Genomic DNA, 19,799 nt, shown 5'->3' with positions numbered 1-19,799 from the left:
CTCAATGATGCTGAACATCATAACAGATCATTCTTCTCTCGGTCAGGGGGCCTTTAGTGGTTCATACTAATCAAAACGCAGATGAGTCTTAACAAATAGCTTCCAACTGGACTCGAGTACAGGCACACGGATTAAACCAATCTTAATTGAAAGAACTCAGGAGATAATTAAAAATGGAAGCAGCAGCTTTCCCACTCACCCGTACTCATCAATTCCAATCATGAAACTTTTTAACATAGCAGCAGTAGAACTAATCTGCTTTTCCTTTAATAAGAATACACATTTTGAACAAAAGTGTGAATGGTGGAAAAAATTTCAGATGGTGCTTCACTCAAGTGGTTGCCGTGTCAGGACCCGATTGCCCAAGTGCATTATTTCACACTTCACAGTCAATAACAAAATTAGGAAAAGAAACAGAAAAGTGACAAGAGTGAAAAAGCAAATGACACATGCCAAACCATGAAAATCTGTGTACTTTATGCAGTTGCCACAGCTGGCTGTGTACTGGTGGTTCAGTGGTTAAAAACAACAGGGCCTATTTGGTAAGATGCTTGTATTTTCCAGCAGACATGAACTATTCTCTGCTGGGAACATCTTCAATTTTGTTTTGCTCAGGACCAGTTGGGAGCCAACTGGGCCACTGGTGAAGGCGGTTCAAAGACATCATCCTCAATAGACTCCTCAATGGGCTTCATTTTTCCAGAAGTCCTAGTATATGGGGACCTTTCTGTTATATTTAAAAGGAAACAGAAACAAAAATAAAAATCTATGCAATCAAATGTTTGCATCCACGTTAATTGTCAATAGTGCGTAAAGTCTCTTTTTTTACAAACTTATTTAGCTTCTTTTTGAGATGCTCCAAAGAAACAAACTAAAAACTAATGTCCTCTATAGTTTACTGACAAAGTAATGGCACGGTTTAGGTGCAAATATTCCAGCAACCTCAGATGAGGGAAATGTCCAACTAAACACGAAAATCAAAGTTTCTGCCTGGGCTGAGTTGGGTAGCTTTTAAAGAAACTGCACAGGTATGTCAAGCCAAATGATTTTCTTGCTGTAAGATTTGATGAGATGTGCTGGTCTGCCATATCTTTGCAAAGATAGCAATTCACCACTGAGATGCACTGAACAGCGTAGAGTTGCTCTTCGCACACTACATTCAAGCTAAGCCCACCACAGAAAGTGAAGTCTAGTCCATTTCAGTTCCAGTTCCCTTTTATAAGAACATAAGAACTAGGAGCAGGAGTAAGCCATCTGGCCCCTCGAGCCTGCTCCGCCATTCAATGAGATCATGGCTGATCTTTTGTGGACTCAGCTCCACTTTCCGGCCCGAACACCATAACCCTTAATCCCTTTATTCTTCAAAAAACTATCTATCTTTACCTTAAAAACATTTAATGAAGGAGCCTCAACTGCTTCACTGGGCAAGGAATTCCATAGATTCATAACCCTTTGGGTGAAGAAGTTCCTCCTAAACTCAGTCCTAAATCTACTTCCCCTTATTTTGAGGCTATGTCTAGGCTAGTCTAGGTGTCTCACCCCCACAACCCAAAAAAGATGCGCTGGGTAGGTGAATTGGCCACAATAAATTGCCTCTTAATTGGAAAAAAACAATTGAGTACCCCAAATGTAAAAAAATACTGCCAGTCAAATTTGTTAACATTGAAAATTAACAGATGTGGAATCACATGCCTTCATGTTTTGATCATTCTTGGAGTTTATAAAACGTCACATTCAATCTTTTTTCACTCTGTCCCCCACTTTTTAAAAAAAATACTTTTATTGAACAATTTTTGAATATATAAATGCAAAAATACAAAAGATAAACAATTTTCTCCATCTAATTCGCCATTATATCCATCCACTCTAATTTATACTTCTCTTTCTTACACTGTTCATTTCACAATCCTTCAATTCAGTGGTTAAGGGTACGCACACTTACTTGCCCTGTTCATTCAGATCTCAGATACTCTGTCACCCTCACTGCAAAGTTCATACTTTCAGCAACTTGCCAAACAAAAAATGTCAAACTAATTTGTGCATTGGCAAGCTTGATTAATGGCTGATGCCACTAGATCCTGCCACAGAAAATGATTGTCCATTATATTCCTATCTAAATTTCAAAAGTCAACCAATGATAAATGAACATTAATTTACATGGTCGTTTGTAGCAGCTTGCTTGAATGACACTGCATCCATAAACACTCCCCCCTTCCATGCACAGTGGCAGCAGTGGGAACCATCTACAAGATGCACTGCAGGAACTCACCAAGGTTCCTTAGATAACACACTCCCAAACCCACAACCCCTACCATCTAGAAGGACAAGAGCCACAGATGGAGGTTTCCGTCCTTGCCATTCACCATCCTTAACCAAAAACTGAAAATATGCTATTGAAAATAAAAAGCTTTGCAAATTAAAACAACTTACAACTAGAACAGTACCAAAATATAATTGCAGAAAGTGATGATAACGTTTGTCTATTCTCTCTTTAGAAATAACTCCTTTTCCAGCTCCAATATCCTATTAAAACCTTAAGACATCTTTTAGCTATAGATTTATTTAATCCATCCATCAATTTCAATATTTTTCAACTCATGCTCAGTTGTATCTCTTTGAAAATTCAAGAGTCAATTATTGTTCAAGATTGCTAGAAATCATGCACAGTTCACCTAAAATCTTGGGAAACAAAGAAAAAGTTTTCCATTAGTAAGCTTTGTTTTATTTTTAAAATCATGGTTAATACCAGCCAACTTTAAAGTATTGTGTTAGGTTTTTAACATTGTTTTTCAACACTGGTGCAACAGCATTTGTGCAGATTGAAGGGATTCACAAAATGTAGTTAACTGCAAAACCTTCAAATGCTAGAGATGGACAAACATTTTTTTGAAAATATTACAAGAAAGAAGTCTACATTCTAATGAAGTTGGAAGAATATTTGGTAACACCAAATTCAATGTGGCTCATTACCACCTTAAGACCATTAACACCATCAAGGCAGTTGCGTGCATGCAATAAACAGTCAGTGTTTATGCTCATTGGGAAGCCTGTGTTTGTTGTTGGAAGGAACAAGAAGAGGTATGCTTCTTTTGGCAGAAGACATAAAAACCCATTTTAGATCATTTGAATTGTAGACAACAAATGTAAATTTTCAAAACAATCTGGATGTTCACCACTAATCACACAACAAATAGCCCTGGCTAATAACTGCAACAGATTGACAACTTTTAAATGTCACATCAGGTTATTTTCCAGGCTCATGCTGAAATGCACATTTGCTAACCTATATGGATCTGTCACAAATAGTGCAGGGGTGGTTTTCTTCCTTTATCTGTTCCTCTCTCGAAAGCTGAAGGAGGGTGACTGCATGGAAATCACTCAAAAGCATGGATCAACTTAGGGATTTTTCTGGACTATATGGCTGGGTACTAAATGAAGAACATTTATGCACTGAGCCATTACAGCAAACAGCCAGCTATTCTGCCTGTATCAATACAGTAGAAGTTTGTAATTTAGATGTCGGCTCAGAACGATTAAATCGGAAAACAACAACAGGAGTAGTTACATATTCGCCAATCACGTAGACATAAATAGCTTCAAATTGGTCCACTTATTCAAAAGGAGAAGCATAAAATAGTCTCGTCAAGCATTGAAAGAGAGCCCCATCACCAAGTTGACAGATTTGATGGACAGGCAATCATTGAAAGTTGGTTAAGATGCCACTGTTATAACAGGTAGCTACCTTAACACTCAAGAAGATCACAACAAGGTATGTTGGAGGAAGATACAGAAAAACTAACTATGGCCAAATTACTTTACAACTGGGAGTTCAAACTAGGCAAAATAATTTAAATCTTGCAGCCATTACCATAATCAGGCGTGGGTTACAATTGAAAGAAATAAGTCCTTCTAATATGTAATTAAAGGCTTGAAACTGTGGTCAGGAAAGGGGCAGAAAGTTCTAACATCCAGTGCACAGACAGGATTATCCTGTGCTTCTTCAAGTTGTGGCATCTGCTTTTTAAAAAACACAATTTCTGGTGATGCAGAACTCCATTAATATTGTACTAAAATTCTAATCTATTGTGTGCCCAAATCCTGGAGCAATGCTTCAACCTCCAATCTGGAACAAAATATTTCTCAAGGACGTTCTAGTTAACTTGAGTCATCCCAACAACTTTGATAAATGGATTTTCCTTTTAAGGCTTAGTGATTTAATCAGGGTCTCTCCGTAATTAGAAAAAATGAAATTCCAGGTTTATAAATAACGTACTGACTTCCTTTTTTTTCCAGTACCTGGCACCATGTAGTTAGTCGCAATCGGACCAAGCATGAACAAAATGCAGCAGTTGACTCCTTTCTGACAAATTAGAGCAGTCTTGCAGGTTAGTTCCTTTTTACAAAACGAAAACAACATAAACTGTTAACGTAAGGCACAAAAATCCAGAGACACACAGGGGAGCACACAGCTACCATAACAATCTTGAAATCATACAGTTAGGCACGGAATTAGGTCAGAAGATAGAACCCACTGAGGATTAGTCTGTTGGGTGGTGTTAAAAAGGATAAATCTGCTTTGAAAATTTTATACCAGATTATATTTGGTATCAGGTAGGAAGTACAGAAAATATTCCTTAGTATTTCTTCGTTTAAACGACAAGAAGAAACTGAAGAAGTTTCTCAGAAGAACTCCTCAGAAGATTTAAGAGATGATTTAGAAATTTGTGATGCAATATGATCTGTGGAAAGAATGGGTTTGATGAACTGAAAGACATTTTAACACGTTTATGCTTTCCTGTGCGCTTAAAAAATGTTTCTTGGTTAGACACCATCGTCAGTCTGAAATGTGTGTGGCCATGGCCTACTAGAAACATAAGTGGATATAAGATATAATTATTTGGGAATTAAGGAGCATCGTTTTGATGACTGGTATTAGCGGGAGAATGGAATACGAGCTGGACTGTATGTGGGACATGTATCATTAGTGATTTAAATTATTCACCAACTTCAGGACTGTATTTTATGGCAAGTTTCTTTTATAGATGATGTTAAGGTATCACCTTAAGAATTTTATGATATATTGGCAGCGGAGATGTAGGAGGAAGGGTTCTGAAAACCTTGTTTGATGACAGTGGGTTAGTTCCGTCTGAATTAAGCAAGCCCGATTCATATTTCTGTATGGTTAGTTTGACGATGCGTGATTGAATGCTGAAAATCACAGTTTCTTAATACGCGCAAGCAGGATGAAGTGCCATTTATTTGATGCTCACGAATTGATGAAGCAGTAGAACCTCCATGAAGAAAATGTGACATTCCATCTTCTGTATCACTTGTACTGGCCATACTGTTTCTCATTTTCATCATTGAAAGCTGGGAACATAGACTTGGCTGTCGCTCAAGTTTTTTGGCAGTCTGCAAAGAAGACAGGAAACTTGATTTTCGGAAGTAAGATCAACAGAATGGTGTTTCTCAATATTAATCATTTACTATTGAATGCCTAGACAGAAATCTATTCAAGGAACCTTATTCAGCACTCACTTTTTCTGGGACAGTTGCTATTATGAAATTTGGCCTATATCTTAAATAGAAGGGAAGTACATTTCCAGCTACTGCATAAGGATCACTCAAGACATCTTCAAAGTTGAACTGGAAGGATTACCCGCCCTGCATATTTTTGGACTGTGAGGTAGCCCTGAACTACTAATTCCTCTAAAATAATCTCCATTTAAAACAGTACTAGCTCCCTGAGGCAAAGTTAATTTTCCCCATTATGATCTTGTAACTGACAGAACCGTTCTTGGAAACTGGAAATCATGCATATGTCCAATTGCAGATACTTGGCAGAGGAGCGTGACTCAGGTGGCCTTTCTGTCAAGGTTGAATATTCGAGATAGCTCCCTACTGAAAGCTCTGGGCTACAAGGCTGCTCGGGATCTCCCCATGACCAGCAACAGAGGAGGCCCTGCATACGCATTTGTCCTCCTTTGAGGAATTCAAGTACAGAAAACACCATCATCAATTCCAGGTCCATTGTAGATGTCATATTTCATCATGAAGTGGTGTACGTCTCAATTTAATTCGGAAAATGTTTCGTTTCGCATTTTGAATAATGTATACAATTTATGTTGCCTGTTGATTAGGGTTTTTTTCCTAAATGTTTCATTAAGACTGTTTGGAAAGGATAGATTGGCTGCAAAGTCCTCCTATGTTTAACTTTCTGCTCTGTGAACAGAAACTAGTAACATACATCAAGTCTGCACTGGAAACTAGCACCGAGTTTGGCTCACTTAAACCCAGCTCCTGTAAACTATTATTGGATAACACAATAGGGAATATTTTACAACTATTCCTAGGATACAATATTCAAGTGAGGCATATTAAAATCAGTATCAACATGTACTGTGATCTACATATGTCGTGCTTTACAATAAGGGAACTAACCTTCCAAAGAGCGTGGCAGACGCGTCTGTTACTAGAAAGTCCCAATTTAAATCTCAAAGTATTGAGTGAAGCATTCCTTTAAGATAACAACATTTAGGGAGAAGAGGATAGGGGAAGGTGAGGGAGCCAAAATACATAATATTCAGTGAATAAAGCATGTTAAATCAGTAAATGTGTGTTACAAAAGACTGCAGAAGGTGTATATTTCATTGGAAATATAACTTTGCCTAACATGTGACAGTAATACATAAAGGTGATTTCCACGACACTTCCTGCACAGCTGTATGGCAGAGCAAAAGCTGGTCTTAGGGAATTTTGGGCCACAACTTCTAAAATAGACCCACTATTTATTTGAACAGAATAGATAAAGAAAGTAAAGATCTCGTTGCAATATTAGAATAAGCAACAGAGAACACTATTATCATCCTCAAACTTTTTATAAATAAATATTTTTATTAACGTTTGCTTTTATATAATTGTTTTTTAGTTTGCTTCATCCTCAACCTTTAGATCGTTTAAAGGTCACTTCCTTAAGTTATTTGGTCCCCACTCGTTCCCTTCTTCCCCTCCACCTCAAGTCGGGTACAATTGTATCCTTTCTTTCTTTATTCTTTCATGGGATGCGTCACGTGTAGGCCAGACCAGGTAAGGAAGGCAGATTTCCTTCCCTAAAGCACATGAGCGAACCAGATGGGGTTTTACAACAATCGGTATTACGGAGACTAACTTTATATTCTATATTTATTGATAGAATTTAAATTCCACCAGCTGCCATGGTGGGATTTGAACCCATATTCCCAGGGTGTCAGTCTGGGCCTCTGGATCAGTAGTCCAGTGACATTACCACACGGCCCCCATCTCCCGAAATGATCAACTTTCCAATGGCCATTCTTCATATGTGAGCCATAGTCAACAGAATATTCCACCAAAACGCCGACTCAGATGCGCGCACACACACAATAAATGGGAATCTTGACCAAGTTTCCCACTCTCAAGCCCAGGACTGAAACCAACTACTGTACTCTGCTGCCCTTCAGTAAGACTAGGTAATTTAACACCAGGATCAGGAGCAGAGCTAAATTGCTGGTTTTGAAAGCAGACCAAGGCAGGCCAGTGTGGTAAACCACAGTTGCACCTATATTAGGTGATGTACGGTAGGACCTGTGCTACAGGTTCGCCGGTAGTCTCTGCCTGTTGTATAAATATGCGTGTCCTCCAGCTAGCAGCCATTTCGCCAGCTACTGTGGGAGGCCACACATCTTAACGCAATAAAGCCTCTGTTGGATTCAACTATGTCTTGCCCAATTGATTGTGCCTCAGCCAGCAGCACGGTTCAATTCCCGTAACAGCCACCCCGAACAGGCACTGGAATGTGGCGACTAGGGGCTTTTTCACAGTACTTTATTTGAAGCCTACTTGTGACAATAAGCGATTTTCATTTCATTTCAGGAGCAACACCTGGGACCCTGTGATCTGTATGGCTTAGTAATGGTTGTCACTGGTCTGGTGTTCCCCCTCATCAATTTAGTTCTTAGCCTTTGTAGCTTTTCCATCATTCTTTAGGCTGGCAAATCCATAACACCTATTCCAAATTTCTTAACTTTGCTTCTTAAAGTTTTAGAGTTTATGTTTTCACTATTCTGACTGCTACAAAACTGACAGTAATTTAACAGAATCCAGAGAGTTTCCTTGCTGAGTTCTACTAACTGATTGCAGAATGAAGGACGCAGCAAAATTATATATTTGCTCATTCAATACTTGCTCTTTTATTTTACAGATATTATGCAAATGAAAAAAACATCTGGGCAGGACCGGATAATGAAGTTCGGCCTGCAACTCTCATTACATTTGTCCAATTCCGTTTCAACCATTAACAAAGTCGTGTCGGTATAATTTAATCTTCATTCATTTCTGAGATACAGGCATAACTATCATAACATGCAAATTACTTCCTTTACAAATCAATACTGTAAAATAATTCAATGACCCATCAATGGTGATTGGATTTTCTATTTAGATATATGTCAATTTGCACTACTTGTAACTGAAATAGCACAATGCTATGTATACAAAGCTTAAAATTTACTCTCAATGCTCACTTCCAGAAGGCGTATGACAAGGTGCTGCATGAAAGACTGATCCAGAAAGTGGAGATCGCAGGGGACTGGGGGTAGAGTACTAGATTGGATTAAGGATTACCAACTGACAGAAAGCAGAGGGTCAGGATAATGGGTCCTTCTCTGGCTGAACTGTAACTAGCGGGGTGCCACAGGGGTCAGTCCTCGGACCTCAGCTGTTTACAATCAATATAAATGAACTGCAAGTAGGGACAGAGTGTAATATAGCAAAATTTGCGGATGCCACTAAAATAGGTGGGAAAGCAGGCAGTGAAGAGGAGATCAAGATTTTACAGATGGATATAGATAATCTAGGAGATTGGGTCAAAATTTAATAATAACGAGTTTAATGTTGATAAATGTGAGATTATCCATTTTGACTGAAAAAATAGAAAGGCAAGTTATTATCTAAATGGAAAGCAGATTCAAAATGCGTCTGGGCAGAGGGATATGGGTGTCTTTGTTCATGAATTGCAGAAAGTCAGTATGCATGTACAGCATGTGATTAAAAAAGGAAATGGAATGTTTGCATTTATCACAAAAGGACTGGAGTATAAAAGTAAAGAAGTGTTGTTGCAATTGTACAGGACATTGGTGAGGCCACATCTGGAGCATTGTGTCCAGTTTTGGTCTCCTTATTTGAGGAAGGATATGGTGGCATTGGAGGCAGTTCAGAGAAGGTTCACCAGATTGAATGAAAGGGTTGACGTATGAGGAGAGATTAAACAATTTGGGTTTACATTCGCTGCAGTTCAGAAGGATGAGAGGGGATCTGATCGAGGTATATAAAACACTAAAGGGGGTTGATAAAGTAAACGTAGACCAAATGTTCCCCCTTGTGGGGAAATCTAGAATGAGAGGTCAGGATATAGGTTGAGGGGCGATAGATTTAGAACTGAAATGAGTTCTTCTCGCAGCGAGTGCTGAATTTGTGGAACTCGCTGCCAATAGTGCGATGGAATCTGAGTCATTAAATGGTTTTCAAGAAAGAGACCCACGCAGACAACGGGGAGAATGTGCAAACTCCACACAGACAGTGACCCTAGACCCAGGGCCGGGATCAAACCTGGTTCCTCAGCGTCGTCGGCAGCGGTGCTAACCACTGTGCCACCATGCCATCTCCTGTGCTAATATTACTGGATTTTTTTTATAGATTAAGTATCTGTAGGGACTGTTGACCAAAGGGGTGTTTATTTGTGAGTCTAACCAAGTATAAATCTTTTTGTGGAAAATGTAACGTAAGACTAATTTGAACTGTGTAAATGTAATACTGTGTGTTTGAGTTTTATTTTCTTTTGTCAATAAATGTTTTAAATTACTATTTATAATCTCCTAAAGGGTTAGTGGAATTTGGGACTCCTGACTCCAGCATACATATCTTCACAGTAAGTAACAAATTGAAATTGTTGTGATAAGACCATAAGACATAGGAGCAGAATTAGGCCATTTGGCCCATCAAGTCTGCTCTGCCATTCAATTATGGCTGATATTTTTCTCATCCCCACTCTCCTGCCTTCTCCCCATAACCCCCGATCCCCTTATTGATCAAGAACCTATCTATCTCTGTCTTAAAGGCACTCAGTGATAGCTTGCCAAGTTTCCCTTTGGGATGTCATTAGTTCGGTAATTACCACCTGCTATATCATAACATTTCAATCTTTCAAATAAATTAATGCTCCCAAATATTCTGCACAAATGAAATATATGAGTGACAGTGTGTCATAAATACCCAATAGTGCTCATGAGGTTTGCCTGTGTAAAGCAGCAGCAGTTCACAATAAATAATTTAAAAAACATAACAACAGCAACTACACTTTAATGAAACATGGGGCTGGATTCTCTGCTGCCTGATCAGGCGGCAAATCCAGCGTTGTCCAAAAATCAGGATCGACGTGATGCTATGGTCCCCCTCAAGTTCAAGTTCGGTGGGAGGATGCAAATAAGTCAAATTGACTCATTTGCATTCTATTAACTGGCTGGGCACCAGATTCTCCACGCCTCCATGATTCTCTGCTCCTCTCGGCCGGTGGGCCTCACGGGGCCAAGGGGGTAATCTTTACGGTTGGTGACCCCCAAAGATCATTGGAGGGCACCGACCGCCTCCCAGAAAACAAACACTGCCCACCCCACTCCTACCAGACACCCCCATCAGAGACTCCCTCCTATAACAGAGAGCCCTGCCTGGAAGTTCTGATTAACACCTCTTAACCACATCAAAAGCAGGTAAGTGCTATCTGCCACAGCACTTACCGCTTTTGATGTGCTCAGGAGTTGTCAATCATAGCTTCATGTTTAAAACATTGTAAGTTTCATAGCAGGATACTTCAGATCTATTCAAGCATGCAGGGAAATTAAATTAAACAATCCAGACATCTGACTGTCTGGAAGCTGTCAATCACGGCCTAGTAAAAGTAATTTCTCATTGATGTGAAGAAAAGCCTTGCAGGTCGAAGGATTGGAGGTGGTTTAACCTCTGAAGATGTGGTTTTCCGCTTTCTGGGAATTACAGCGGCTGCTTTCTCTGTTTGAGACAGCAGGCACCATAGCACAGTGGTTAGCACTGTTGTTTCACAGCGCCAGGGACCCAGGTTCTATTCACAGCTTGGGTCACTGTCTGTGCAGTCTGCATGGTCTCCCCGTGTCTGTGGATTTCCTCAGGGTGCTCCGGTTTCCTCCCACAAGTCCCGAGAGACGTGTTTGTTAGGTGAATTGGACATACTTAATTCTCCTTCAGTATATCCGAACAGGTTGCGTGTGGCGACGAGGGGATTTTCACAGTAACTTCTTAGTAGTGTTAATGTAAGCCTACTTGTGACACTAATAAAGATTATTTTTAGGTGTAGGGGGACAGGTGAGTTTTAAAGCAATTCTCACCCCCACAAACCCAAAAGATGTGCACTAGTGGGATTGTTTGTGCTATGTGCTAAACTGCCCCTTATTGGAAATTTTAAAAAAAAGAAAATCTCATGGTCGGGGGAAGACGGTGAGCAGCTGGAATTGCGTTGCGGGAGGAGGGCCAACCTCCATACCTTGTTATCGGACCACCTGCTCAAAATAGTTCTCTCTCGCTCAGAATTGTACTCAGAACATTTGATTTGCTAACCCTGTCCTCTCAGGTTGCAATGTAAACTTAGGTTAGTCAAACATACAGCTTTAAATGCAAACATTTACTGACTAACCATATCTGCATAGAAACACATTGCTTGCACTGTATCCTGAGTGCTGTGATTAGGTCGATCGAGCTCCCCAATTGGTCAATGAACCGTCCACCGTAGCACCAACTAATGTGGTCCATTGGGTCCCATATTTGATACATGGTTTATGTTGAGGACTCAATTGGTGAAGTATTTGTATGTTGTTTAAGGAGGGGAAAAAAATCAGGCAGGTTTCCTATTCCCAATTGCTATCTATTGAATATGTGGAATATGGGGTTAGAATAGGAACTGGCTCTGATGTGGTCGAATAGACTGCTAATACATAATATTTAGACTCACACATGAGAGTAGTTGAACATCAGACAGGATCCCGTACCCATACAACCAAATCAAAGTATAAATTTACTTCAAGACAGGTAGAGTTTTTTTAAAAAGGAAAACAAAAACTTGTGTTAATGAAAAGTTGAAAAACAATCACACCATCAAGCCCATGCAATTCTCTTTTTAATCACATTTCAGCCTATTCATTATATTTTCTATATATTGTAGATAGTTTATTTTACATACTTAAACTTAGAAGTGGCTCATTATATGAAACACTCATTAATAAGTGAATGTATTAAAGGATATTTTTAAACAGCTCCTGTATCTCAACACACATTTTTCATGCCAAGCAATTTATGGTTGGGGCAATTTTAATGTATCAAATTCCAATTCTCTAAGTACATTTATATATAAACTTCAGCCATGCAACTCTAATACCTACTTTGTCATTTAGTGTTGGGTCATTCAAAGAATATAGCTTGTTTGTGATATCTTTGCCAATTAGATACTTAAACACTTCATGAAGAAATGATTCAGTCTCCAGGAAGAAAGTTAGCCTCTCTCTGGACCAGCACAAAAACTTGCAGTTATCGTCAGCCACAATAGTTACCTGTAGAGAGAGGACATCATTGTGAGGGATCATCACTGTCCAAAGCACTGCAAAGTATAAAATCGACCTTGGTATTAAATGAAAACACGAAGCGCAATGGCTTCATTCCCAGTGGATAGCAATAGTTGAATTTACCAACCATCAGGGACACTGGGCCACTGCTCTCCTAAAGCTAGTTATCTCCTTCGGGGATGAAATCTGCAGCCCTCACCTGTCTGGTTGACATGTGACTACAGGTCTGCAACAATGTGGTTGACTCTTAAATGCCCTCTAAAACTGGACAGACACCCAACATTGATCGAGGTACTGGAAATGACAATGGCAAACCCAGCCCCAGAACATTGCAAAGTCCTCCTTACCAATATCTGGGGGCTTGTGCCAAAAATGGCAATGCTGTCTCACAGACTAGCCAAGCAACAGCCTGACATAGCCATACTTATGGAATTATACCTTACAAATAACATCCCACATACCACTATCACCATTCCTGGGTACGTCCTGTCCCACCGGCAGGACAGACCCAGCAGGGGTGGTACCACAGTGGTACACAGTCGAGAGGAGTTCAGCAGTTTTACTGGCAAAGAGGATGCTGTGGGAACATGCCACCCTCCCAACCAGGTGTGTGGAGTTTGAGGTAGCCGTTTGAGGCCAGTCAGTGAGGAGGCGCATGGTGGGAGGGAGGGGACTCTGGTCACTGAAACAGCCATTATCACCAGGATGGCCTCCCCATGGGATACAGAGTGCCTGACTAGGAGTATCTTCACCACCTCCAAGCGGGCTCCCCACATGGTAAAGAACACATCTCCCCACTGGCAAAAACCCCAGTGGCAGCAGGCAGAGGCCCTGAATTGGTTGCATAAGTGTTTCACTTGGCAACTAGATAGCAAGGTTATCCTCCATCTTCCCCACCACCGGTAAATGCCACGACAGTGGGAAGGCGAAGGACGCCCCCCCCCCCCCTCCCACCACTACCACACCCACCCTTCCCAGTTGACAGTCCCCAACCCCCTCACTCTTCCCATCTCTTGCCTCCCAGCGGCATTTGTTGAGGGCTGGTAAAAGCGGGCCCATTGGTTTCTCACACACCATCTATGTCAACTCCAAAACTGGTAAAATGCACTCCTCATAGCTTTACCTGAAATTTCTCTCCTTTGTTCATCTGAGTTGATCGGAATTCAGGGGAGTCGATGAAGGAAGTGGGGTAAATGTTGTGCAGAAAGTGCCCACGATAAGAAACTTTCATTCTGTCAAGTAAAAAAGTTACTGCAGAAAGATTACACGAGAACAATCAATTCTGCCAAGTGTAGTCACATCATGGTTCAAGTGAAAAAACAGCTCAGTCCTGAAATTAGATTTCTGTCCATCAGTAACTCTGCAGAAGCTCTTATTTATAACATTATCAGCAGAATTCTTTGAGCCCAAATGGATCGAAAGTAATGTTCTCTCCAATATATGACTGAAGCACGAGGTCCTGACTTTCATATTCTAAACTCTTGGGACAAAGGCCAACATTCCATTAACCTTTTGATTATTTTTTTGTAACCTGTACACTAGCTTTTAGTAATCTATGTATGGATCATACAAACTGCGTTGTTCCTCTTATGTGGAAAGTATTCCGATTATTCTTTCTCGGACACAAGTGTACCTCACACTTCCCTACACTGAATTTTATCTGCCACAATTTTGTCCACTCATTAATTCTTTTGGGTGTCCTAGTAGCTGAAAGCCTTTCTACTAGTATCTGACGGGCAGGGGCAAAAGCTAATGGGTGCAGAATATAGGATTTTCAATTGAGTCGACCCTCTGAAGTACTGTGAAAATGTCACCAACATCGAACTTCATAGTCCAGCCTTCCAAATTGGAAGATGTACACAAGCTAATTTTCAGACTTGCCAGATTTCTGCTACTATGGAGGTGAGCTAGTTGCACTAACTGGAGACACGTGTGAAGAGATTTCACCATGTAGGACATTATTGCTTTGGTGTGCTGGAGTTGGCACCAGAAAACAAATAGAATATTCCACATGGTGCAGTGTGGAATTTATCAACCAACTGCTGAAAGGTCACCAGCTGATCCTCGTGGAGGAGTGGTTCTTATTTATAACTTTTTGGCTTCATGCCAGCTCTTTACTTTACCCCTTTGTGGCATGAAGCCAGAGCATACACAATCGAAGGAAAAGCTAATAAAACACGCTGCAGAATAAGAGAAATGGGCAGCCCTCTCATGCCCAGTGCCGGGAACTGCATTTCTGAAGGAGCAAAACATTCATTGGTTGCTGCTGAACACAAGTTTGGAACAAGATCTGTGAAGGAAAGAGTAAACCAAGTTCACGATTACAACTGTAACAGGTGCTCTGTGAAGAACCATGGAGACACTTCCGATATGACAGGTCCTTCCTACTTGCATCTTATTGTTGATGATACTCCAAGCTACACTTACCTATATATTCAAAAGTGGATGGCCTCAACAGTTAACACTTTACAGCAGAAGCTGAATAAATTAGAATGGTACAAAAACAGCACCAGATGAAAATCACCTGGTGAGCCTGGACAGAGTATAATGTCAGTTTGGTTCAGCTGACAGCACTCTTGTTCATCAGGCAAAAGATTACATTTGCATTCCACAATTTGACAGAATAATCTAGGCCAACACTTCAGACAGGGAGTGCTGCACTGTTTAAAGCAGTATCCTCTGAATGAGACTTTGAACTGTGTATATGTTCAGGTGGATGTTCATGAGCTGATCATGATCTGACGAAGAGCAGATAGTTCACCTCATATCTTGACAAATATTTCTCCCTCAGCCAATGCCACCAAGCAAATTATGCACCTCCTGTGCTTTTGCAGAACCTTGGGGTGTGCAGACTGGTTGCTGCTCTACAATTGTGGCCGTACTTCAAAACATAGCTCACTGAATGTAGAGTGACTTGAGATATCCTGAGAATGTCATAAAACAACATGGAAATTCAAGTTTTAAAAAAACCGCAGAAACAAGAATATGCTATTGACTTACTTTCCCTTTAGTAAGACACTAAGTCGATCATCAACAGAGGTTTTATCTTCTGCAGCATAAGTCTGATCCTTTTTAAGAGTCAAAATACTGCAGAACTGCCCAGTCAGTCTGTGGAACAGATCTGGAGGGACATGAAGCGGTTCAAACATTCTCCTGTAAAGCACTCTGAGTTCCTTATCAAGCTTAATCTGTAATAAAACAATATGGTTAGTTGCAATGTTGTTTACTGATTGCAGTACAAAAAAGTCTAAGTGTGTGCAGATGACTAAAACATTCAGACTATTTGGTATATTTGGGCACAATGATTTTTGATAGCAGTGGGCAATATAATGTTTTCTTCTTTAGAATTATTATAAAAAGGCATTTGCTGTAAAAGCAAAATGGATCAGCTTTTTAAACCTTGTTATTCAAGTGGTCTCAGGGATTTTAGTTCCTATGATCCCACAGGATTACTGGCTATGTTGAAGTTATCACTTTTTCACATCTAGCTGGCATAAAATTGATGTGAATTTTCCCAGAGCACCACATTTGGCTTTCTGATTACACATCATTAACAACTTTAATGGTAATGAGAAGGTCAAAAGGTTTTTAAATGTGAGAAGTTATTCCTGCCTCCGCATGTATGGTCCAAATAAGAAACATGGAATCCCTACTGTGCAGAAGGAGGCCATTCAGCCCATCGAGTTTGCACCGACCATCCAAAAGAGCACCCCACCTAAGCCCAGTCCTCCGCCCTATCCCTGTAATACTGTAATCCCACCTGACCTGCACATCTTTGGACTATGGGAGGAAACCGGAGTACCCAGTGGAAACTCATGCAGACACGCTGGAAAAGTGCAAATTCCACACAGAGTCACACAAGGTCAGAATTGAATCCGGGACCCTGACGCTAATGATGGTCATAATAAGGTTGGTTCGATGTTGTGTTTGAAAGGGAAAAAACAGATACTAAGTTTCCAGACTTGACCAAGACCAACCTCAAGGAATGAGTCAGGGACTGTTGGCAGTAAACTGGGCACATCTGTTAATGGGTAAAGTGACAGAAGATCAATGGGAGATGTTCAAAAAAGAATATGCGGATACAGAACCAGTCTATACCCGAAGGGGCAAGAGCTCCTCTTTCCAAAAAAGCATATAAGAATGCAGAAAATAGCATAAGTCCTGCTGATTGGGAGTGGTACTTAAGAATAACAAAGGGTGCCAAAACTGATAGCAAGAGCTTTAAAAAGAGAGTATGAAAAGAAACTTCAAAGGATGTTGAAATCAACACAAATAAACCGTACAATTATATTAGAAAATAAAGGTTCGTTAAAAACTGACATGGTGCTATCAATGAAAATAAGAAAATAGCAGACATGTTGAATAGCAGCTTTGCATCATAGAGCAATAGGTGAACACACCAGAAATCTAAAGAGAATAATATTGAATCACGGACAGGACACATCAAATTAGCATAAGCAAATCTCCAGGACCAGATGGTTTTCATCCCAGAGTTTAAAAAAGTAGGTTAGAACGTTGCAGATGCCCAAACTTTGATCTTCAAAAGTTCTCCCCTTTAGATTGGAAAATTGCAAGTTACTCCATTAATTAAGGACAGGAAAACAAGGGGATTTCATGCCAGTTAGCTTAGCATCTGCAGTCAGGAAATTACTAGTGTCCTATAAACAAGGGATAGAGTGGCTGAAGACCTTGAACATTTTCAACTGATCAGAGAGAGCCAATATGATTTGTAACGGGCAGGTCATGCCTAACCAACTCAATTGGACTTCTTGAAGGTGTGACTAAAGCAGTGGAAGGGGAAATGCTTATGTCATTTAAATGCAATTTCAGAAGGCGTTGATAAAGTCTCTTACAAGAGTCTGTCAGCTAAAGCTGAAATTCTGAAGTGAGGGCAAATTATTGATTTAGTTAAGGGATTGGCTGAGTGTCAGGAGATTAGGGATAACAGGTAGGCACTCTAATTAGTGGCATCCAATGGGGATCTGGCCGCAGTTATTCACTGTATTAATGCTTTTGATTATGCGATAGTTAGTTACATATACATGTTTGTTGATCATACAAAGACAGGTATCATTGCAAGCAGTGTAGATGAAAGTATGAAATTATAAACAGATATTAATCGATTAAGTGGATGGACAAAAATGTGACGAATATATTTCAATATAGTCAAGTGAGGTCAGCCACTTTGGACTTGAAAAGGATTGAGCAGTGTAATTTCCAAAGATTAAAACAGTGCATTATCAAAGAGTATTAGGGATCCAGGTACACATTTTAAAATGCCATGGTTAGGTATTTTTAAAAAAGGGTTAGCACTGGGACTGCGGCACTGAGGACCCGGGTTTGAATCCCGGCCATGGGTCACTGTCTGTGTGGATTTTGCACATTCTCCCCATTTCACCCCCACAACCCATAGATACGAAGGTTTAGATAGATTGGCCACACTAAATTGCCCCTAAAATTGGAAACATAATTGGGTACTCTAAATTTATTTTTAAAAGGTATTTATAAAAACAACAAAAGGCTAATGGAAGGCTGGCCTTGTCTTCTAGGCCTCTAGATATAAAGGGGATAGAATTCAGGCTGCAGCTAGACAAAGCTCTGCTCAAATCACAAATCGTTTGTTTCTTTCGAAAATCTTTGTGAATTTAAAATCTTGATTTAGATTAGGAAGGCGCACAATTCTGGGTGCCACACCTTAGGAAGGATATCATGACCTTAAAGATAATGTAGTGTAGATCGACCTGGATCATACCTAGACTTCATGGGTTAAATTATGAGGAGTGATTATACAAACTAGTGTTAGTTTCCTGAAATTCAGAAGGTTAAGGGGTGCTTTGAAGTTTTCAAAATATTGAGGGGAACTGATAGGTTAAGAGAGCAACTATGGACTGGATTCTCTGCCCAGCTGCACCACATTTCTGCCCCGACCCGCCGGCGGGATTCTCCGTTACACCGGCCGGTCAATGGGGTTTCTCATTGTGGGGTAGCCCCATGCCGTCAGGAAACCCCCGGTCGTTGGCAAAATGGAGAATCTCGCCAGCGGAGAATCCCATCCTATGTCTCCAAAATAATGTGATTGCTGGAAATCGAAAATATGAACAAAAAGTGCTGTAAAAACTCAGCAGGTTGGGCAGCATCTGTGGAGAGAGACAGGTTGGGCAGCATCAGAAGTAAGGTTTCTAGGGTGGCACGGTGGTTAGCCCTGCTGCTTCATGGTGCTGAAGACCTGGGTTCGATCCGTGTGGAGTTTTCCCATTCTCCCCTTGTCTGCGTGGGTCTCACCCACACAACCCAAAGATGTGCAGGATTGGACGCTAAATTGCCCCTTAATTTTAAAAAAAAGTGAGGTTTCTGGTCAGTGACCTTTCATCAGGGAAATAATAATAATGATCTTTATTGTCACAAGTAGGCTTACATTAACACTGCAATGAAGTTACTGTGAAAATCCCCTAGTGCCACACTCCGGCACCTGTTTGGGTACAAAGAGAGAGAATTCAGAATGTCCAAATTACCTAACAGCACGTCTTTCGGGACTTGTGGGAGGAAACCAGAGCACCTGGAGGAAACCCACACAGACACAGGGAGAACGTGCAGACTCTGCACAGAAAGTGACCCAAGCGGGAATTGAACCTGGGACCCTCGAGCTGTGAAGCACAGTGGTATCCACTGTGCTACTGTGTTTCCACTGGTTGGAGAGTCTAGTCCCTTTCCCAGACACAACCCTTTCAGGAGTGACATCAGGAAACATTTCAACACAAAAAAGTGGTAAAAGTTTTGCAAATGGCAGTTGGTGCTTGGCAACTCGTTAATTTTAAATCTGGGATTGAAAGATTTCTGTTGGTAATACTTTGATCAACAGAAACTAATAGGGCAAAGGTGGGCACGTGTAGTTAGGTCATGGGTCAGCCATAATCCCACTGAGATCTGCATCCTTATATCAATGAGCCTAACAAGTGGATGATGCCAGGCTCCAATTAAGACTTTAGTGATATCTAAGGCAATGACAGATGATTTGTTTAACTATACAAGAATAGAGTTGCAGATATGCATTACATAAACACCACGATGGGCAGTGGAATGATTATGCCAGAACATTCAAAGTAATGGATAATTTGACAGGAACAGCAGCTTTCAACAGTT

The 19,799-nt window shown here is 40.5% G+C and overlaps 1 protein-coding gene across 5 annotated transcripts in view; it reads right to left on the bottom strand.

Annotated features, from left to right (window-relative positions):
- Positions 1-224: 224 nt before the first annotated feature.
- bves (blood vessel epicardial substance) overlaps positions 225-19,799 on the bottom strand; it is a 62,343-nt gene continuing 42,768 nt past the window's right edge. For 3 of the 5 annotated variants that reach the window (XM_038799257.1, XM_038799254.1, XM_038799253.1), the window contains 5 exons: positions 15,660-15,847; positions 13,783-13,891; positions 12,480-12,647; positions 5,271-5,412; positions 225-727 (listed from right to left, as the gene is read on the bottom strand). In XM_038799257.1, coding sequence (XP_038655185.1) covers positions 612-727; positions 5,271-5,412; positions 12,480-12,647; positions 13,783-13,891; positions 15,660-15,847 — 723 coding nt within the window. In that variant the 3' untranslated portion in view covers positions 225-611. Of the gene's footprint in view, positions 728-4,273; positions 4,394-5,270; positions 5,413-12,479; positions 12,648-13,782; positions 13,892-15,659; positions 15,848-19,799 lie in introns of all 5 variants that reach the window. The other 2 variants (XM_038799256.1, XM_038799255.1) reach the window with 2 other exon arrangements.

This window comes from Scyliorhinus canicula, chromosome 6 (genome assembly GCF_902713615.1).
Source record: "Scyliorhinus canicula chromosome 6, sScyCan1.1, whole genome shotgun sequence".
NCBI lineage: Eukaryota > Metazoa > Chordata > Chondrichthyes > Carcharhiniformes > Scyliorhinidae > Scyliorhinus > Scyliorhinus canicula.
This window is presented reverse-complemented; position numbering and strand designations above follow the sequence as displayed.